Here is a 23,738-nt window from a genome sequence, read left to right as displayed (position 1 = left end):
ACTCTCCTCCGGATTCACAATCGGTATGTATGTTAATGAATCAAAATACGCACTAGAACACAGAACGTTTTATACACAATTTACACGTAGTGGAGAGCAAGTGTTTGTTTCTTGGGTATCAACGTTTTGAAAATACTAACATATTCATGAATTAGAAAATTTACGTCGGAACGATTTACAAACGATTTAGACTACACAAAAAATAGTTCTGCTCTGTTTCATGAATGAGGCCTCTGTGTGTAATGTCTTTTTTTATTATTATATTGAATTATTTCTTTTTAATTAGTTTCATTGAATTGTTTGGGTGTTATGGTGAGGTAACATTGATTATCTTTTCCCTTCAAACAGCTTGGTTTCACACACAGTTGCTGTGAAGAATAACATGTATGAATGTTTTCTATTAAATTTATCTTACTTTCAGATGGTGTAAAGCAAAGTAATCCCTATTCACCCACTCAAATCTCCTTTTGCCAATTCATTTAAAAAGAAGCAATTAACGCCATAAAATATGAGGTTCTCAGAAGTATACAAGTTGAAAAAGCCATATTGTGCTATTATATTTTTAACAACAAAATAAACAATAATTCTATTTATTGACTGATATAAAATATATTTTATCTTTACTTTTAGCTTTGTAATTTTCTTTTCTTGTACCCAGTAGTATTTGTAATAATTTATTAGTATTTATAGCCCTATATACACATACACTACCAGTCAAAAGTTTTTGAACAGTAAGATTTTAATGTTTTTTTAAGTCTCTTCTGCTCACCAAACAAAAACAGTAAAATTTTGAAATATTTTTACTATTTAGAATAACTGTTTTCCATTTGAATATTTAAAAAAAAAAAGTAATTTATTCCTGTGATCAAAGCTACATTTTCAGCATCATTGCTCATTGTCATTCGGCGTCGCATGATACTTCAAAAATTATTCTAATATGCTTATTTGCTTATTGTTATCAATATTTAAAATATTTTTGAGGATTATTTGATAAATAGACAGATCCAAATATCAGCATTTATCTGAAATAGCTTTTGTAACATTATACACTATACCATTCAAAAGCTTGGAGTCAGTATAATTGGGGAAAGAATTTATAGAAATTAATACTTTTATTCAGCAAGGATGCTTTAAATTGATCAAAAGTGTTGATAAAGACATTTATAATGTTACGAAAGATTTGTATTTCAGATAAATGCTGTTCGTCTTACATTTCTATTCATCAAAGACATCTGAAAAAAGACTTCAGCTGTTTTTAACATAACAGCTTTTTAAGCAGCAAATCTTAAATATTGTTTAAATGTGACTGGAGTAATAATGCTAAAGTCAGCTTTGAAATCACAGGAATAAATTACAGTTTAAAATATATTGAAATAGAAAACATTTTTTTAATTAGTAAAAATATTTCAAAATTTTACTGTTACTGTTTTGCTGTGCTTTGGATCAAATAAATGCAGCCTTGGTGAGCAGAAGAGACAATAAAAACCTTACTATTAAAACACTTTTGAATGGTAGTTTGCTTTGAATGAATGTTACAGTGTATTTTAATAACTATTTTTGTTACTTTAATGAAATATAATATAAAGATAGATCTATGTATATGTTTTGTATTTTGTTATATGGTAGATTATTCTATTATTATTATTATTATTATTATTATTATTATTATTATTATTATTATTATTATTATTATTATTATATTTTAATGACTAATATTGTTTCTGTATTGAAAACATTTCTATACAATATAAACGACTTACAAACTATATAATAATGTAAACTAAATTTTTTACACATTTTAAGCAAATGTTTAATTTGGTATAAGTATCTGTTTTGTGCTGTTTTATGTGATAGATTATTCTAATATAATTTCTGACCCAAAACATTCTGGCAAAAAACAAACAAAAACAAAACAAAACAAAACAGTTTTTATATTTAATAATTTTTTTAATGCATTTTTGGGGGAGTGGGGAGACCTTTTAATAGGATTTTTTTTCTTGTCAGATTGTCCACATTGAATCCAGCTGCACTGGCTGTTTCAGCAGCTTCCAGTCCGTGGGAAAATATGTGGTAGGCAGTAATTGATTCAGTCCTGCTAGAGCAGCAGAACAAGCAATAAAATAATCAGTCCTCTGCAAGACGCCTCTTATTGCTCTACATTTTCTTTTTTTTCTCCTATTTCCCCTCTCTACAGATTCTTTAAACTAATTCTTGTTCCAAATCTTTGCACTCAAAAACCTCTATACAATATTGTGTTCTCCATTATGTTTTCATTCTGCATTTCCAGTCGCAGTTCACCACATAATTATGAAGAACTCCACTGGGATCCCTTAAAGTCTCTGTGCTATTTTTATGTGCTGCACTACAAATTGTTTGCGAAGGGAGTAAATTAACTTGTCACACACAGTCATTATTTGCTAACACCTTTTTTTGTAAAGAACTATTTACAATCCAAAAGACGTCACATTTTCTTGTAATTAATTATTAAATGGAGTCATCTGGTAGGTCAGAGATTGGACAACAGCATCTACATGACTAATTAAGGGGAAGTCATGTCTGTGGTTTAATTAATTAATATTGCCTCTGAGCTCTGTGCCAGTGGACCTGCGCTCCAAACATAACATGTCATGTTTAGACTCACCATGAAAGGCAAATAAAAATTAGATATTTGATGAATATACAACGCAATAATGACACCATATGCTAATCAAATGTGGTGAGAGAATAATAATAAATAAACTTGTTGAATGCATTCTAATGAATTTTGCAGCCTTTATATAATCACCAGTCATGAACTGCATTGTTGAACATATACTTCTGAATATGTTGTTCTGCTAATTTATGCTATCTAAACCATGGGGAAAAACGTGTGGAAGCTGCTAAATCATATAGAGAAGGATTCAGTTCCCTATAGGCTGGTCAGCAGGCTGGTTTTAGAGTGGTTTTGGCCACTTTTCCAGCCTGGTCAGGCTGAGAGACCACCAGCTAAAACCAGCCTGGCTATGCTGGGAGACCATCTAAAACCAGCTAAGACCATGAAGAATGACTGAAGAACACGCTTTAATGTCAGGACCATAGACTTTGAAATTCCAGAATTGCTTTAATATTAATCATCAGCAGATGGCGCTATTTTCTGTTCTGCACTAAATTTGGACAGCGTGAAGTTAAAAACATAACATTCAGCAGTCCACCTGAGGGTTTGTCGTGCGTGGATAAATACTCACATTTTACGGACTGATTAGGTGCAGAATCAACCAGTAAATTCAATTTTAATACCCATCAAAAACCAAGATTCAGATATACATTTGATGTTTGTCATCTTAAAACTAGACTAATGGATGTTTGGTGCAACAAAACTCAAAACTGTTTACGAAGTCAAGTTAAACGTATTATAAAGAACTTATATGGGTTGACTTTTGACCTAATCTAATATTCAAATATCGATCTATCAAGCCCTCCCCTTTTAGAATCTTTTAACCAATACAATTCTCAGATATCACAGTAATGTTACTGATTGGTCAGTGAGAGGAGATTATTATCCGTGCACTCTTTAAATCTCCCTCTTTTCTCAGCCTTTGCAACATTTCATATACATATTAAACAAAACATCTTGTGTTGTAACTATCAAGGTTTTTCTTTGTTTTTATTAAATAAGCCTACTGAATATAGAAATAACAATGGTTGAGCAATTCGTTGGTAAATGGAAAATGACTTCAAGTGACAACTTTGATGAATACATGAAGGCTGTAGGTAAGATACATGAATTCATATATAGCTGTTTTATAATTATAATTATTTTAATTACGTACACCTAATTATATCAGGAGGAAGCTTTTGTCCACCTATATTACACCTGTTGTAATACTATGCCATTGGTATGGAGTTATGTTTCTGGCAAATTTTTGTATTTGTACACAGGTGCTGGTTTTGCTTCTAGACAAATGGCTAACCTAGCAAAACCCAGTCTGTTGATTGCTGTGGATGAGCAGGGCTTTATCTCTATGAAAGCTGTCACTACTTTCAAAACCCTGGAAATCAAATTCAAATTAGGTGAAGAATTTGATGAGACAACAGCAGATGACAGGAAAGTCAGGGTAAGGACTTATAGACATTTCTACTGTATTTAAAAAAGTATATGTGTGTGTGTAAATAGTTTATTATTTTTAAGCATAATTATGTGTCCCTTTTTTTCTTCATTCTCTTCAGACAACTATGAGCCTTGTAGGTGATAAACTTATTCAAAAGCAGACCTGGGAGGGGAACACCACAATAATTGAAAGAGAGATTCAAGACTCCAAAATGATAGCGGTTTGTGTGCAAGTCATATGCACAATTAAAAAAAAGTTTTTGTTTGTTTGTTTGTTTTACCTATTCTACCTATCATTTTATATGATCACAAAAACTTTAGCATGCTGCTACTGTCTCTCTCTCTTTCAGAAATGTGTTATGGATGATGTGGTCGCTATCAGGACATATGAGAAAGACGCGTGATGAAAGATGCACTAACTCTGGGCTTTAAGACCAATAAAGACCTCATTCGATTTTAATATGGTTGAATTTGACTGATTTGATGAGAAATATTAATTACTTTGTTGCAATATTTTTTGCTTTATAAACATAATAAAATAATAAAAAGATAAAATATATATTTTCACTCGTTTGACTGATTTTTTTTTTTATTGGATATAAATTTAATATATTTTTGTTCCTATACTGCCTTTCAAAAGTTTGGGATCAGTAAGATTTGTAATGTTTTATAATGACTTTGATGAGTAAAAAGTTAAACAGAACAGCATTTATTCAAAATAGAAATCTTTTCTAACAATATAAGTCTTTGCTATCACTCTGCTATCAATCTATTTGTGTCAACAGATTTCAATTACAATGCATATTTTTAAAGGCCGTTTTGTCCAAATTATTTTTTTCTCTTACACTGAGCCATAAATCTCCACTTCAGTAGCATTTACACACATTAAACTTTAAATTTTTATTCATGTCTATATCCTGAAGGTTTTTATTGAGAGATTTGTTCATATATAATTTGCTTGATTTTATACAACATTTTAATCCCCCCCATATTGTTTTCTGTACTGTAAATTCTAAATATTTTCTGAATTATGGAGTGACAAAATGAGATACCCAAAATTCCCTCTGTAAAACATTTGACTATAATATATATATATATATATATATATATATATATATATATATATATATATATATAAAAACAATATTTTTTAAACTGACTTCATTCAGTGTTCAGATTTTTGTACTAGAAATGTATGCAAATAAGCACATATTTCATTAAATAATGCCTCATTTGCATATTTAACTTTACAATTTTAGAAAACTTGTAATACAAAAAATGTTTGCAATTATCAATGTAATCCATCAACCGGTTAAGTAAGGTGATAACTTTTTTTTTCACCTGCAGTGCTTTGCCTTAAGTAAATGGTGCAACATTGCAGCTCTAGAATATATAATAATAGCATATGCAATAGCATATACAATTGCCATTAAAACTGCAATTGCCTTGTTGTATATTAGGTATCTATTGCCACACAGCTGTATAGCACTACTAATTGGCCTCTAGAATGTCCCATACTGTTTCCCATGCAAAATGATTCTCGTTAATCTGTAATATAAGATTAAAACAGCCTAAATTTCACCTCAGATGGCTGCCATGGCAAGATGCTTGACATCCAATAGCAACCGTAAAAAGATATAATTTGAGCAGAATTCATCACCACCTCCTAGTGCCTGGGGAACATGTGATGTATTAATCCTCAACAGTCCAGTTCACAATGGTTTCCTGAGTTTAATAACCTCAATACCCCCAAGATTAGCACTACTTTAGCAGCTGGAGTGGCTGACCATGCGCTCCTTGCAAACTTCTGCTTCTAAAATATACATTCCTCTTTTGTGATCCTAATCTTACTCAGTATTATAATGCAATTTATATTAAAGCATGTGGTGTGAAAGAGGATTTTGATTTATTTGTAAGGATTAATATGCATTCAGCTGGACTGAAAGTATAATGTTTTAGGAGAAGCAAGAATTGAGAATAATTAAAAGCATTGATATATGCTTTTAATTAGTTTTCTAGAAACCATTAATAATAATAATATTATTATTATTACTACAAACAAACAGTATTTCTGTATAGCGTCAGTTAGTGTTATATCAAACTATGCAAGCTTTATAGGATGATGATATTGTTTTTTATTGTTTTTGTGTTGTTTAGTAGTAGTAGTAGTAGTAGTAGTAGTAGTAGTAATAATAATAATAATAATCCTTCACATAAATTCTAAAAAATGCTCTATTTCTGTACCGCTTCAGTCAGTGTTATGTCAATTGATGCAAGCTTTATAGAGTCATGATATTCTGTAAGGCTTCACTCAGTGTTATATAAAATGTGCAAGCTTTATAGAGTCATATTTATATTCTTTAATACTGTTACTACTACTACTACTACTACTACTAGTAATTCCTTTACATAAATTTGAAAAAATGCTGTATTTCTCTATGGCTTTAGTCAGTGTTTTATCAAATGATGCAAGGTTTATAGAGTCATTATTATTATTATTATTAATATTATGTAATGATATTCTTTTTTATTGTTTTTATATTATTTATTATTATTAATAATGATAATAATTCCTTCACATAAATTCAAAACAATGTTGTATTGTTGTAAGGCTTTGCTCAGTGTTGTGTAAAATGTGCAAGCTTTATAGAGTCATGATATTCTTTTATTATTGTTTTTTATATTACTTACTACTACTATTACTTATACTGCTACTAATACTAATAAAATTTGTAATTCTTTATTATTATTATTATTCCTTCACATAAATTCAAAAAATGTTCCATTTCTGTATGGCTTTAGTCAGTGTTATTTAAAAATGATGCAACCTTTATAGTCATTATATATTTTTTATTGTTTTTTATATTGTTTATTATTATTATTATTATAACTATTATTATTATTCCTTTGCAAAAATTCCAAAAATGCTGTATTTCTGTACAACTTCAGTCAGTGTTATATCAAATGATGTAGCTTTATAGGGTCATGAGACAGATTTAAGTCTGTGAAAGTGAAGCTTTGAATTTTCTCTGTGGCATTTTCTCTCAATGGTCCATTGTTTTGTAGACTTCACTTGTAAGGGACACCATTTTAAGAATGCCCTTCAATTCTTCCATGAGCTTAAAATGAGCTTGAATTTTTATAATTCAAATCTCTTTTTTAAAACTGAAACAAGTGCTCGAATGGTATAATACCAAGAATTTATGCTGAATGTAGGCTATTAAAAGCAAATGTTTTAGTGCACTGAACATGTGAATCTGTGACATTAGGTAATGTTGGACACCTAAGATCTGATGTGTACACCGTGAACTTAAGAATTTGACAGTGAAAAGAAACTTAGACATTTCCCCATTGACCCTACTTAAATATGACAGGTAAATTGCCATAAAGGACGTATGGAGCCTTTTAATGTAATAATAATACAAATAATGCAAATAATAATAAAAATAATAAAGAAACGATACTTGGTAGTTTGATAGAGCTCAGCTTTAATAGGACTTAAGTTTATATGCTACAGCTAACGAAATGCAGTCCAGTCTTTGACTTTAATTCAAACTAATTTTAAACAGTAGTTCAATTAAATATTATAATTTATCATTTAAGCAGTTAGTTCTCAAAATCAACTGCATTTGATGTATTTTAAACTTGAAACGTTTGCAACGTGATGTATGAGGCACAGGTTTTTTCTTACAACACTGCCATCTGGTGTTTAATGTCTGTCATCTGTCTTTTTAATCTAATCTTTAAAATGTACTTACATTAGGTTTTTTTTAAATAAAGTTACACAAATTATGTAGAGTTATGCACACAGTTAAATTGTTGTTTTTTGGAAATAGTTCGAAACAGAACGATTAGTCTATTTAGTGCTTAACCGTAATGTTTTTTTTTAAATTTTTTATTGCAGAACTTGTAAAAAACATACAAGAAAACATACAACAACAACAACAACAACAACAACAACAACAACAACAACAACAACAACAACAACAAAAAACTGGGAAATGAGACATGGATGTACTTCTACAAAGAACAACCACAAAATCAAGGACAGTCTGAATTTGCGTACATTGAATTATGGTAATATCCATACAGAAAAGAAAAGCACAAAAATTAAATTACATCTTCTTAAAAAAGTTATAATGCATAAAAAAATTGGCACTCTTTTTGTTATTTGCAAGTCTAAGAGATGAAACAAGAGAATTAAATTCAGCAAGAAAAAAGGGGAGAAGACAGAGGAGATTTAAGTCATTTTTGCTTATGAATGAAGAATTTTGCATTCAATATAAGAAAATGTAAACCATATTCATCAGATAATAGCTTTGGATTTTCATAATAAAAAACATCTTTTAACCATAACGTTTCATCTCCATCGAATTAATTGAATGGCGACATTATTTTGGTCTGATCAAAGGGCAAGAACAATCTAGTGATGCCATACTTTACATTTGGGGTGCAGATGAGATGAAAAATGTAGAAATTACCTTTCCTATATAAAAGACTAAATAGTTCATAACGGAATAAAGATGAAAGGACTTTTATTTGTTTTTATGGCATCTATTTATTGCTGAGGGAAAAAACAAAAGAAAGGTTTGCAGATTTTATTACAAATCAAAAAATAGTATGTAAATTCAAAGTGAGTTTAAAGAGTTTGTTTCTTAATTACCAGCACACTACACGTACGTTGATAGCCAAACGTAAAAACAGACTTTAATTAAATAATCATCTAATATTACAGCGATATTAACTGTTTCAACATGATTTATTAATTTAATAAAACAACACAGGGCAACTGGCCAAACGTGAAGTAACCCTGCTACTGTACTCCAATGGAAGATATTTACTGACATTTATTTATATAATTTACCATGTACTTACTATTTTCACTAACTTTTTTGTTTACTAATCAGGCAAAAAACAAAGTTTGTATTTAAAGATTATTTTCTTTTAGAAACAATTGCCTTACATTTCCGCCAAAATAGAAGTTACTACAGTTATTGTCTCTACGTTAAAACTATGCTAACCTATGCTAGCAACAGGTGTCATAAAAATAAAATATGTAATCAAAAATTAATTTAATAAACAGCAACTTTGGAACATATTTCGCTTTTCAGTAACACCTCTGAGTATCTGTTGAGTGTTGAAAAGTACCTTAAGTTCCGAAAAGATTCTACCTTTCCTTTACGTATGTTTTTCGGCGCTCGGTACTTTTCTACCGGGAGGTCTTTTATTTTGAAACATTGAATTTCGGCGAAGGCAGCGGCGTGATTGACGGACGCTTCACGGCGGCCGAGGACCGTTCACAACAAAGGCGAGAGGCAGATTTTTATTTAGAGTCAACACAGTTTCATCAGATAAGCGCTAAATTATTCAGGGTCAGAAAGAGAAAAAACGACCGCTATCGTCGTGCTAATTGGGTAAGTAGGTTATTTATATTCAGTTGGGCTTCCTCGGTGAAATGACTTGTTTGTAACGACATGCATTCTTATATGTGTCATAACAACAAATCGGCTGGTTGACAGCGATAATTTGCATTTATTTTCATACTTATGCATATAAACACTCCATAACTCTCTGTCTGATGTAACATCTGGACAATGTCAAGTTGCCAAGCTAACTCAGTTATCATGACTGATCTGAGCATAAACGAGCTAGAGAAAAGCGGACAGCAACATACATTGATTTTATAATTACAAGTAACGGATGCGCCATAAGGAATGCATGTAAAATGAAATCATCCAGCTATTAGAAACAGTGGCCAGCTACTCAGCTGAAAACACGCCCCGGTGCCTGTTTTTGTCAATGTAAATAATAATGTTTTGCAACACATGACAGCACAGTCCAGTGGTTATTTTCTCGTGATTCGAGTGTGTAATCTATGTTATGTGTATGCAAATAGCAGATGCTGTAAACACGTCGCCCAGCCCCTTCTAGGAAATCGACGTTTGGCTATAAACAGCGCAAAGAATCTGAAGCAGCACACACACAACAGCTGACTTCCTGTATGCTGAGCATTTCACTCTCCAACTAGAGAAATTGAACGTTAACGTATCATAATACCCTTACAAAAGTTACCATGGTAACATAGTTTCCGCGCCAAAATGCCATAGTTACTACAGTTGTTGTTGCTTCCGTAGAGCTGTAATACAATACATTTAAAACGACATATCCTTCCGACTGTGACAGACGTGTTTTATGTTGTCTCTTTTGCTCTTTTATTGCTTATTAATTTATTTTTATTTAAATATTCCACATAAAATGAAGGCTTCACATAACTTGGGCTTCTAGAAAAAGCTGTTTTATTCTACATGGAGAGGGTCGCCCACTTGTGGGTGCTGCCATGCTTTCATCACATGACTAGCCTTATGCAATGGACAGAGATAGCAATAATAGTTAGAAGTTTATTTTATACACAAATCATTAAAATTGAATCCAAAAATGTCCATTAGGATGCATGTAGTATGAGATGTGAGCAAAACGAGCAAATACAGCTAGTGAGTGTACTTTTTTTGTGGAGGAGTTTTAAATGGCTTTGTTTTTATGTGAGTAATAACTGTATTAACTCAATGTAACTCTCATAAGTGTTTAATTGTGGAAACTGTGGTTACTGTGGCAGTATATTTTTGTAAGGGTTAGACATGACAAGCGCATTACGGTGCCCTGCAGATCTGGGGCTCTTTGTTATAAAAAGAATATAGTGCCACTGAACTGAACGAAACTTGCAAATTTAGTTGATTATAGCTGCTGAAAATGGTCAATACAATTATTGTCAATCATGTCTTGGGCTGTAATAATTGGTCAGACTGGGAAAACATTTGGAGTACTATAGACTGCCAAAGGATATAACAATTCAAGGAGAAGAGTACAAAAAACGGTCTGAGGGACAAATGGCGTTTGTGGTTGGCCAAACTGAACCAGGATTTCCAGGGCAAGACTATTGACAACATTCATGTTTGTTCTTATCATTTCATTTTGGTCAGGTAGGTGAAATATTAGGCTAATATCTTAATTAGGGGTTCGAGTGCGTAGCACTGAATCCCTATTGTATTTGTTAGGATTTTTATTATTATTAGGGGTTCGAGTGCGTAGCACTGAATCCCTATTGTAATTGTTAGGATTTTTATTATTATTATTATTATTATTCTGCCCTAAAACTGAATGTGCAGCCCAAACCGTAAGACCTAGAGACTTGAAACTTGGTCAGATTGTGGAGACTCCGGCCAGAATGGAGGATCCATAGGCTCGCCCCAATCGGACCAAAGGTGGCGCTACAGCGACGTAAAACGCGAAAGTCATCATAACTCCCAAACCGTGTGTCGTAGACTCAAAAAAATTACATTTTTGGAATCCCTGGGACTAGACAATTGTCAAATACTCATCTGTGATTTGGGGTCCCGGAGGCCCCGTTTTCCCATAAACTTGAGTTATGTCCAAAACCTACTTTTGCGAACTAGTCCTAGGTTTTTCGCCCGATCGGAACCAAACCAGTGCAGGAATATTCTCTGGACACTGAATATCAATAATTATCAAAAAAAAGTTGAATTTTTCACTCACGGTCGCAAAGGGCCACCAAAACGTTCGAAAGTGAGGGGCCACTTTTACTAAAATGGCTATAACTTTTGAAAGGAATGAGATATCTTCACCAAACTCGGTACACATGTGTATAGGCTTATTCTTTGGTCAAATCAAAAAAAATGCGGAGCTTGACCACTTGGTGGCGCTATAAGACGGAAAAAACATATTTTTGGCTATAAATACACAGCCGTTGGTCCGATCGACTTGAAAATTGGTATGCAGTGACTTGGACCAAACGGGCACAAGGGTCTATGAGGACATTGGCGTATCTCAAAAAACATGGCCGCCATTGGCCAATGAAGTTTGAGCCCCTATTTGACAAGGTTAACGGAGGTCAATCGGAACCAAACTCGGTGGGCATGTTCGACTCACGGCCCTAAAGGTCTGTAAGAATTTTGATAGAAATCGGCCACTAGTTGGCGCTAACGACATTTTTTGGCTCTGTTATCGCGTGACGTTTCACACATCCACAAATTATTCATATCATTTGATAGCTCTCCTCATGCCAAGAAAATTTGCCTCAAGAACCATTGCTGTCAATCAAATCCTTCATTAATTATTCACAAATATGTTAAAAACCTACTTTTGCGAACTAGTCCTAGGTTTTTCGCCCGATCTGGATCAAACCACTGCAGTAATATTCTCTGGACTCTCTAGATCAATAATTATCAAAAAAATGTTGAATTTTGTCCTTTGGTTGGCTATAATGGGCTAATTTAGAAAAGGGGGTGTGACCACACATACTCAAAAGCCTATAAAAACTAAACAAAAACTCAAAACTTTACAAAAATGGGTGTCAACATGTACCAGGTGACCCCCAACAAGCATGCAAAGTTTCATGAAGATCGGACCATAGGTGGCGCTATAACAGTTAAAAATGTGTCAAAAATATGATATTTCTATTGTGTATAGAACTAAAAACCCAATTAAACATCAATATATTCACATATACACTAAATATTCATATCATATGATAGATCTCCTCATTCTGAACAACTTTGCCTCTAGGACCACTGTTGTAAATCAAACTGTTCTTTTAATACGTGAGATAATTTTAAAAACATACTTTGTTGAACTCGTTCTGGGTTTTCAATCCATACTCAATAAAATCAGTGCAGTACAATTCTCCAGACTCTCTTAGTCAATAATTATCAAAAAAATGTTGAAGTTTTGCATTTGGACAGCTATAACAGAGCCATTTCTTAACATGCTTTTTATCTAGTGTAGATTAAAGTCTACAAATACTGAAATAAAACACAAAAATTCACAAACCTAATTATGTATTATATGATTCAAAACAAGCATATGTTTATGGACACTGGGCAAAAAAAAGGCAATTTAATAGTTATAAAGCTTAAAACAATGCACCTCTATTTCAACAAAATTACAACTATAGCCACTAGATGGCAGTAGAATACCACTAATGGGCTTGCACATATTTCTAGAACAGTGCTTTGTAGGGTTGAATGGCTTTATGTAGTTTTGAATTTATATGTTAGTGATACTAAATCACTGTTATAACTTTTCAAATCACATTTAGCCAAAGTTTAAAACTTAGTTTATACAGATATATCATATTTGACAATTACACATGATTATGATTACAGTGAAACATGACAATGATATATCAAATCTGAAAAACACAAGACTTAAGCATGTTGTCACTTATCATTTATTGTACAAATCTCTTATGTGCAACAAAATATGTGTGCGTCTGTCTGTGTCTGTAATCATGCTTAATGAACACAATAGTTTGGATATGTTCTGGTGTCAACCATATATTTTATGTTGGCCAACACCCTAACGGTATAGAAGCCGTAAAGGCCTTAAATACTCGAACCCCGGTAATTGCTGCTTGCAGCTATATTTAGGGGTTCGAGTGCGTAGCACTGAATCCCTATTGTATTTGTTAGGATTTTTAGGGGTTCGAGTGCGTAGCACTGAAACCCTATTGTAATTGTTAGGATTTTTATTATTATTATTTTTCCGCCGTAAAACTGAACGTGCAGCCCAAACCGTAAGGCCTAGAGACTTGAAACTTGGTCAAAAGATAGAGCAAAAATCGAGGAGAACCTATCAAAGTATCAGCCCAATCGGACCATAGGTGGCGCTACAGCGCAAAAAACTAAAATTTTTGACATTATGGCCATAATCTCGTAAGCCGCTTGTCGTAGACTCAAAAACTTTACATCGTTGCGTTCCTTGGGTCAGGCCGAACAAAAGTGTATTACGGAAATTTTGAGCTGCGACGCACGGTTGACCCCGAAAAATGGACGTGAATCCGAAACCTACTTTTGCGAACTAGTCCTAGGTTTTTCGCCCGATCAGAACCAAACCAGTGCAGGAATATTCTCTGGACACTGAATATCAATAATTATCAAAAAAAAGTAAAATTTTTCACTCAAGGTGGCAAAGGGCCACACAAACGTTCAATACCGACGGGGCCACTTTTACTAAAATGGCTATAACTTTTGAACGGAATGAGATATCTTCACCAAACTCGGTACACATGTGTATAAGCTCGATCCTTGGTCAAATCAAAAAAATTGCGGAGCTTGAACACTTGGTGGCGCTATAAAACGAAAAAAACATATTATTGACTATAAATACACAGCCGTTAGTCCGATCGACTTCGAAATTGGTATGCAGTCTCTTGGACCAAAGGGGCACAAGTGTCTATGAGGACATTGGCGTATCTCAAAAAACATGGCCGCCATTGGCCAATGAATTTTGAGGACCTATTTGACAAGGTTAACGGAGGTCAATCAGAACGAAACTCGGTGGGCATGTTCGACTCACGGCCCTAAAGGTCTGTAAGAATTTTGAAAGAAATCGGCCACTAGTTGGCGCCAACGAGTGTTTTTGGCTCTGTAATCGCGCGGCGTTTCACACATCCACACAATATGCATATCATTTGATAGATCTCCTCATGTCGAGAAAAATTGCTTCAAGAACCATTGCTGTCAATCAAATCGTTCATTAATTATTCACAAATATGTTAAAAACCTACTTTTGCGAACTAGTCCTAGGTTTTTTGCCCGATCTGGATCAAACCACTGCAGTAATATTCTCTGGACTGTCTAGATCAATAATTATCAAAAAAATGTTGAATTTTGTCTTTTGGTTGTCTATAATGGGCTAATTTAGAAAAGGGGGTGTGACCACACATACTCAAAAGCCTATAAAAACTAAACAAAAACTCAAAACTTTACAAAAATGGGTGTCAACATGTACCAAGTGACCCTGAACAAGCATACAAAGTTTCATGAAGATCGGACCATAGGTGGCGCAATAACAGTTAAAAAGGTGTCAAAAACATGATATTTCTATTGTATAAAGAACTTAAAACCCAATTAAACGTCAATATCTTCAAATATACACTATATCTTCATATCACATGATAGATCTCCTCATTCTGAACAACTTTGCCTCTAGGACCACTGTTGTAAATCAAACTGTTCTTTTAATATATGAGATCATTTAAAAAACATACTTTGGTGAACTCATCCTGGGTTTTCCACCCATACTCAATACAATCAGTGCAGTACGATTCTCCAGACTCTCTTGGTCAGTAATTATCAAAAAAATGTTGAACATTTGCATTTGGACAGCTATAACAGGGCCATTTCATAATATGCTTTTTATCTAGTGTACATTAGAAGTCTACAAATACTTACATAAAACAAAAATTCACAAACCTAAGTAAAATTATGTATCGTATGATTCAAAACAAGCATATGTTCATGGACACTGAGCAAAAAAAAGGCAATTTAGTAGTTATAAAGCTTTAAAAAAATGCACCTCTATTTCAACAAAATTACAACTATAGCCACTAGATGGCAGTAGAATACCACTAATGGGCTTACACATTTTAATAGAACAGTGCTTTGTATGGTTTAATGGCTTTATGTAGTTTTGAATTGATATGTAAGTGATACTAAATCACTGTTATAGCTTTTCAAATCACATTTAGCCAAATTTAAAACTTAATTTATACAGATATATCATATTTGACAATTACACATGATTATGATTACAGTGAAACATGACAATGATATATCAAATCTTAAAAACACAAGTTTTAAGCATGTTGTCACTTATCATTTATTGTACAAATCTCTTATGTGCAACAAAATATGTGTGCGTCTGTCTGTGTCTGTAATCATGCTTAATGAACAAAATAGTTTAACCATTTAATTTCTGTGTATGTTTCTGTTTGTGAGTGAATTCTTCATAATGGATATGTTCTGGTGTCAGCCATATATTTCGTGTTGGCCAACACCCTAACGGTATAGAAGCCGTAAAGACCTTAAATACTCGAACCCCGTTAATTGCTGCTTGCAGCTATATTTATTAGGGGTTCGAGTGCGTAGCACTGAATCCCTATTGTAATTGTTAAGGTTTTTATTATTATTATTATTATTTTTCTGCCGTAAAACTGAATGTGCAGCCCAAACCGTAAGTGCTAGAGACTTGAAACTTGGTCAGATGATAGAGCAAAAATCGAGGAGAACCTCACAAAGAATCAGCCCAATCGGACCATAGGTGGCGCTACAGCGACCAAAAATGCGAAAGTGACCATAACTCCCAAACCGTGTGTCGTAGACTCAAAAAATTTACATTTTTGGAATCCCTGGGTCTAGACAATTGTCAAATACTCATCTGTGATTTGGGGTCCCGGAGGCCCCGTTTTCCCATAAACTTGAGTTATGTCCAAAACCTACTTTTGCGAACTAGTCCTAGGTTTTTCGCCCGATCGGAACCAAACCAGTGCAGGAATATTCTCTGGACACTGAATATCAATAATTATCAAAAAAAAGTTGAATTTTTCACTCACGGTCGCAAAGGGCCACCAAAACGTTCGAAAGTGAGGGGCCACTTTTACTAAAATGGCTATAACTTTTGAAAGGAATGAGATATCTTCACCAAACTCGGTACACATGTGTATAAGCTTAATCTTTGGTCAAATAAAAAAAAATGCGGAGCTTGAACACTTGGTGGCGCTATAAATCGGAAAAAACATATTATTGACTATAAATACACAGCCGTTAGTCCGATCGACTTGAAAATTGGTATGCAGTGACTTGGACCAAAGGGGCACAAGTGTCTATGAGGACATTGGCGTATCTCAAAAAACATGACCGCCATTGGCCAATGAAGTTTGAGCACCTATTTGACAAGGTTAACGGAGGTCAATCGGAACCAAACTCGGTGGGCATGTTCGACTCATGGCCCTAAAGGTCTGTAAGAATTTTGAAAGAAATCGGCCACTAGTTGGCGCTAACGAGATTTTTTGGCTCTGTTATCGCGTGACGTTTCACACATCCACACATTATTCATATCATTTGATAGCTCTCCTCATGGCAAGAAAATTTGCCTCAAGAACCATTGCTGTCAATCAAACTGTTCATTAGTTATTCACAAATATGTTAAAAACCTACTTTTGCGAACTAGTCCTAGGTTTTTTGCCCGATCTCGATCAAACCACTGCAGTAATATTCTCTGGACTCTCTAGATCAATAATTATCAAAAAAATGTGGAATTTTGTCCTTTGGTGGGCTATAACAGGGTCATTTACAAACGGGGCGTGGCCACATACACTCAAAAGGCTATAGAACCTAAACAAAAACTCAAAACTTTACAAACATTGGTGACAACATGTACCCCATGACCCTTAATAAGCATGCAAAGTTTCATGAAGATTAGACAATAGGTGGCGCTATAACAGTTAAAAAGGTGTCAAAAACATGATATTTCTATTGTATAAAGAACTAAAAACCCAATGAAACGTCCAAATATTCACATATACACTATATCTTCATATCATATGATACATCTCCACATTCTGAACAACTTTGCCTCTAGGACCACTGTTGTCAATCAAACTGTTCTTTTAATACGTGAGATAATTTAAAAAACATACTTTGGTGAACTCGTCCTGGGTTTTGAACCCATAGTCAATACAATCACTGCAGTACAATTCTCCAGACTCTCTTGGTCAGTAATTATAGAAAAAAGTTGAACATTTGCATTTGGACAGCTATAACAGGGCATTTTCATAATATGGTTTTCATCTAGTGTACCTAAAAGTCTACAAATACTAAAAGAAAAAAAAATTCACAAACTTAAGTAAAATCATGCATCATATGATTCAAAACAAGCATATGTTTATGGACACTGGGCAAAAAAAAGGCAATTTAATAGTTATAAAGCTTAAAACAATGCACCTCTATTTCAACAAAATTACAACTATAGCCACTAGATGGCAGTAGAATACCACTAATGGGCTTACACATACAGATTTACCAGAACAGTGCTTTGTATGGTTTAATGGCTTTATAAAGTTGTGAATTTATATGTAAATGATACTAAATCACTGATATTACTTTTCAAATCAAATTTAGCCAAAGTTTAAAACTTAATTTATACAGATATATCATATTTGACAATTACACATGATTATGATTACAGTGAAACATGACAATGATATATCAAATCTTAAAAACACAAGTTTTAAGCATGTTGTCACTTTTCATTTATTATACAAATCTCTTATGTGCAACAAAATATGTGTGCTTCTGTCTGTGTGTGTAATCATGCTTAATGAACATAATAGTTTAACCATTTCATTTCTGTGTATGTTTCTGTTTGTGATTGAATTCTTCATAATGGATATGTTCTGGTGTCAGCCATATATTTCATGTTGGCCAACACACTAACAGTATAGAAGCCATAAAGGCCTTAAATACTCGAACCCCGTTAATTGCTGCTTGCAGCTATATTTATTATTATTATTCCGCCCTAAAACTGAACGTGCAGCCCAAACCGTAAGGCCTAGAGACTTGAAACTTGGTCAGAAGCAAGAGCATAGAGCGCGGAGAACCTATCAAAGTATCAGCCCAATCGGACCATAGGTGGCGCTACAGCGCAAAAAACTAAAATTTTTGACATTTTGGCCATAATCTCGTAAACCGCTTGTCGTAGACTCAAAAACTTTACATCTCTGCGATCCTTGGGTCAGGCCGAAGAAAAGTGTATTACAAAATTTTTGAGCTGCGACGCACGATTAACCCCGAAAAATGGACGTGAATCCGAAACCTACTTTTGCGAACTAGTCCTAGGTTTTTCACCCGATCGGAACCAAACCAGTGCAGGAATATTCTCTGGACACTGAATATCAATAATTATCAAAAAAAAGTTGAATTTTTCACTCACGGTCGCAAAGGACCACCAAAACGTTCGAAAGTGAGGGGTCAATTTTACTAAAATGGCTATAACTTTTGAACGGAATGACATATCTTCACCAAACTCGGCACACATGTGTATAAGCTCGATCCTTGGTCAAATCAAAACAAATTGCGGAGCTTGATCACTTGGTGGCGCTATAAAACGGAAAAAACATATTATTGACTATAAATACACTGCCGTTAGTCCGATCGACTTCAAAATTGGTATGCAGTCTCTTGGACCAAAGGGGCACAAGTGTCCATGAGGACATTGGCGTATCTCAAAAAACATGGCCGCCATTGGCCAATGAAGTTTGAGCACCTATTTGACAAGGTTAACGGAGGTCAATCAGAACGAAACTCGGTGGGCATGTTCGACTCACGGCCCTAAAGGTCTGTAAGAATTTTGAAAGAAATCGGCCACTAGTTGGCGCTAACGAGTTTTTTTGGCTCTGGAATCGCGCGGCGTTTCACACATCCACACAAGATACATATCATTTGATAGATCTCCTCATGCCGAGACAAACTGCTTCAAGAACCATTGCTGTCAATCAAATCGTTCATTAATTATTCACAAATATGTTAGAAACCTACTTTTGCGAACTAGTCCTAGGTTTTTCGCCCGATCTGGATCAAACCACTGCAGTAATATTCTCTGGACCCTCTAGATCAATAATTATCAAAAAAATGTTGAATTTTGTCCTTTGGTTGGCTATAATGGGCTAATTTAGAAAAGGGGGTGTGACCACACATACTCAAAAGCCTATAAAAACTAAACAAAAACTCAAAACTTTACAAAAATTGGTGACAACATGTACCCGATGACCCTTAACAAGCATGTGAAGTTTCATGACGATCGGACCATAGGTGGCGCTATAACAGTTAAAAAGGTGAAAAAAACATGATATTTCTACTGTATATAGAACTAAAAACCCAATTAAACGTCGATATCTTCACATATACACTATATCTTCATATCTTATGATAGATCTCCTCATTCTGAACAACTTTGCCTCTAGGACCAATGTTGTCAATCAAACTGTTCTTTTAATACGTGAGATGATTTTAAAAACATACTTTAGTGAACTCGTCCTGGGTTTTTCACCCATACTCAATAAAATCAGTGCAGTACAATTCTCCAGACTCTCTTGGTCAATAATTATCAAAAAAATGTTAAAGATTTGCATTTGGACAGCTATAACAGAGCCATTTCATAATAAGCTTTTTTATCTAGTGTAGATTAAAGTCTACAAATACTAAAATAAAACAAAATTTCACAAACCTAAGTAAAATTATGAATCATATGATTCAAAACAAGCATATGTTTATGGACACTGGGCAAAAAAAAGGCAATTTAATAGTTATAAAGCTTACAAACAATGTACCTCTATTTCAATAAAATTACAACTATAGCCACTAGATGGCAGTAGAATACCACTAATGGGCTTACACATGTTAATAGAACAGTGCTTTGTAGGGTTTAATGGCTTTATGTAGTTTTGAATTTATATGTTAGTGATACTAAATCACTGTTATAACTTTTCAAATCACATTTAGCCAAAGTTTAAAACTTAATTTATACAGATATATCATATTTGACAATTACACATGATTATGATTACAGTGAAACATGACAATGATATATAAAATCTTAAAAACGCAAGTTTTAAGCATTTTGTTACTTATTTATTATACAAATCTCTTATGTGCAACAAAATATGTGTGCATCTGTCTGTGTGTGATCATGCTTAATGAACATAACAGTTTAACCATTTCATTTCAATGTAAGTTTCTGTTTGTGAGTGTACTCTTCATCATGGATATGTTCTGGTGTCAGCCATGTATTTCATGTTGGCCTACACCCTACCAGTATAGAAGCCATAAAGCCCTTAAATACTCGAACCCCGTTAATTGCTGCTTGCAGCTATATTTAGGGGTTCGAGTGCGTAGCACTGAATCCCTATTGTTTTTGTTAGGATTTTTATTATTATTATTATTATTATTATTATTATTTTTCTGCCGTAAAACTGAACGGGCAGCCCAAACCGTAAGGCCTAGAGACTTGAAACTTGGTCAGATGATAGAGCAAAAATCGAGGAGAACCTCACAAAGAATCAGCCCAATCGGACCATAGGTGGCGCTATAGCGAACCGAAACGCGAAACCTATCATAACTCCTAAACCGTTTGTCCTAGACTCAAGTGTCTTATATCATTGGAATCCTTGGCTCAATCAAAACAAAATGGCTATCTCCGATTTCATTTCCGGTATGCAAATTTTTCCGCCATTTTGAAATTTGTCCAAAACCTACTTTTACGAACTAGTCCTAGGTTTTTCGCCCGATCGGAACCAAACCAGTGCAGAAATATTCTCTGGACACTGATTATCAATAATTATCAAAAAAAAGTTGAACTTTTCACTCACGGTCGCAAAGGGCCACCAAAACGTTCGAAAGTGACGGGGCCACTTTTACTAAAATGGCTATAACTTTTGAATGGAATGAGATATCTTCACAAAACTCGACACACACGTGCATAAGCTTAATCTTTGGTCAAATCAAAAAAATTGCGGAGCTTGTCCACTTGGTGGCGCTATAAGGCGGAAAAAGCATATAAACAGTTATAAATACACAGCCATTAGTCCGATCGACTTGAAAATTGGTATGCAGTGACTTGGACCAAAGGGGCACAAGTGTCTATGAGGACATTGGCGTATCTCAAAAAACATGGCCGCCATTGGCCAATGAAGTTTGAGCACCTATTTGACAAGGTTAACGGAGGTTAATCAGAACGAAACTCGGTGGGCATGTTCGACTCACGGCCCTAAAGGTCTGTAAGAATTTTGAAAGAAATCGGCCACTAGTTGGCGCTAACGAGGGTTTTTGGCTCTGTAATCGCTCGGTGTTTCACACATCCACACAATATGCATATCATTTGATAGATCCCCTCATGCCGAGAAACTTTGACTCAAGAACCATTGCTGTCAATCAAATCGTTCATTAATTATTCACAAATATGTTAAAAACCTACTTTTGCGAACTAGTCCTAGGATTTTCGCCCGATCTGGATCAAACCACTGCAGTAATATTCTCTGGACTCTCTAGATCAATAATTATCAAAAAAATGTTGAATTTTGTCCTTTGGTTGGCTATAATGGGCTCATTAATAAAGGGGGCGTGGCAATATATATCCAATAGCCTATAAAACCTAAACAAAAACTCAAAACTTTACAGAAATGGGTGACAACATGTAGCAGATGACCCTTAACAAGCATGCAAAGTTTCATGAAGATCGGACAATAGTTGGCGCTATAACAGTTAAAAAGGTGTCAAAAACATGATATTTCTACTGTATATAGAACTAAAAACCCAATTAAACGTCAATATCTTCACATATACACTATATCTTCATATCACATGATAGATCTCCTCATTCTGAACAACTTTGTCTCTTGGACCAATGTTGTCAATCAAACTGTTCTTTTAATACGTATAATAATTTTAAAAACATACTTTGGTGAACTCCTCCTGGGTTTTCAACCCATACTCAATAAAATCAATGCAGTACAATTCTCCAGACTCTCTTAGTCAATAATTATCAAAAAAATGTTGAACATTTGCATTTGGACAGCTATAACAGAACCATTTCATAATATAATTTTTATCCAGTGTAGATTAAAGTCTACAAATACTAAAATAAAACAAAAATTCACAAACCTAAGTAAAATTATGCATCATATGATTCAAAACAAGCATATGTTTATGGACACTGGGCAAAAAAAGGCAATTTAATAGTTATAAAGCTTAAAAACAATGCACCTCTATTTCAGTAAAATTACAACTATAGCCACTAGATGGCAGTAGAATACCACTAATGGGCTTACACATGTTAATAGAACAGTGCTTTGTAGGGCTTAATGGCTTTATATAGTTTTTAATTCATATGTAAATGATACTAAATCACTGTTATAACTTTTCAATTCACATTTAGCCAAAGATTAAAACTTAATTTATACAGATATATCATATTTGACAATTACACATGATTATGATTACAGTGAAACATGACAATGATATATCAAATCTTAAAAACACAAGTTTTAAGCATGTTGTCACTTATCATTTATTGTACAAATCTCGTATGTGCAACAAAATATGTGTGCATCTGTCTGTGTCTGTAATCATGCTTAATGAACACAATAGTTTAACCATTTCATTTCAATGAAAGTTTCTGTTTGTGAGTGTATTCTTCGTAATGGATATGTTCTGGTGTCAGCCATATATTTCATGTTGGCCAACACCTTAACGGTATAGACGCCGTAAAGGCCTTAAATACTCGAACCCCGGTAAATGCTGCTTGCAGCTTTAATTAGGGGTTCGAGTGCGTAGCACTGAATCCCTATTGTTTTTGTTAGGATTTTTATTATTATTATTAGGGGTTCGAGTGCGTAGCACTGAATCCCTATTGTATTTGTTAGGATTTTTATTATTATTATTCCGCCCTAAAACTGAACGTGCAGCCCAAACCGTAAGGCCTAGAGACTTGAAACTTGGTCAGAAGCAAGAGCATGGAGCGCGGAGAACCTATCAAAGTATCAGCCCAATCGGACCATAGGTGGCGCTACAGCGCAAAAAAATCAAATTTTTCACATTATTGGCATAATCTCGTAAACCGTTAGTCGTACATTCAAAAATTTTGCATCGTTGTGTTCCTTGGGTCAAGCCGAAGAAAAGTGTATTACGAAATTTTTGAGCTGCGACGTACGGTTGACCCCGAAAACTGGACGTATGTCCGAAACCTACTTTTGCGAACTAGTCCTAGGTTTTTCGCCCGATCGGAACCAAACCAGTGCAGG

At 34.1% G+C, this 23,738-nt stretch overlaps 2 protein-coding genes across 2 annotated transcripts in view; both read left to right on the top strand.

The window, feature by feature from the left end:
* The first annotated feature begins 3,576 nt into the window (after positions 1–3,576).
* fabp4b (fatty acid binding protein 4b) lies at positions 3,577–4,646 on the top strand. Its single transcript, XM_073846616.1, has 4 exons — positions 3,577–3,750; positions 3,919–4,094; positions 4,207–4,308; positions 4,438–4,646. Exons 1-4 carry the CDS (start codon positions 3,678–3,680, stop codon positions 4,489–4,491), a joined length of 405 nt encoding a protein of 134 aa, XP_073702717.1. The 5' UTR covers positions 3,577–3,677; the 3' UTR covers positions 4,492–4,646.
* A 4,728-nt stretch (positions 4,647–9,374) lies between these two features.
* Positions 9,375–23,738, top strand: part of ankib1b (ankyrin repeat and IBR domain containing 1b) — a 322,575-nt gene continuing 308,211 nt past the window's right edge. The window contains exon 1 of the mRNA XM_073847434.1: positions 9,375–9,501. The gene's annotated coding sequence lies outside the window, so the exon portion shown is untranslated. The remainder of the gene's footprint in view (positions 9,502–23,738) is intronic.

Source organism: Garra rufa, chromosome 9 (assembly GCF_049309525.1).
Source record: "Garra rufa chromosome 9, GarRuf1.0, whole genome shotgun sequence".
Taxonomy (NCBI): domain Eukaryota; kingdom Metazoa; phylum Chordata; class Actinopteri; order Cypriniformes; family Cyprinidae; genus Garra; species Garra rufa.
The sequence above is the reverse complement of the archived record's forward strand: the minus strand, read 5'-3'. Positions and strand labels throughout refer to the sequence as shown.

What these genes read in the sequence shown, in the direction of transcription:
- fabp4b (XM_073846616.1), top strand. Translation starts at nt 3,678, where the DNA reads ATGGTTGAGCAATTCGTTGGTAAATGGAAAATGACTTCAAGTGACAAC. An exon ending in CAGATGACAGGAAAGTCAGG is followed by an intron (nt 4,095 to 4,206) that starts GTAAGGACTTAT and finishes CATTCTCTTCAG; the next exon opens with ACAACTATGAGCCTTGTAGG. An exon ending in AAGACTCCAAAATGATAGCG is followed by an intron (nt 4,309 to 4,437) that starts GTTTGTGTGCAA and finishes TCTCTCTTTCAG; the next exon opens with AAATGTGTTATGGATGATGT.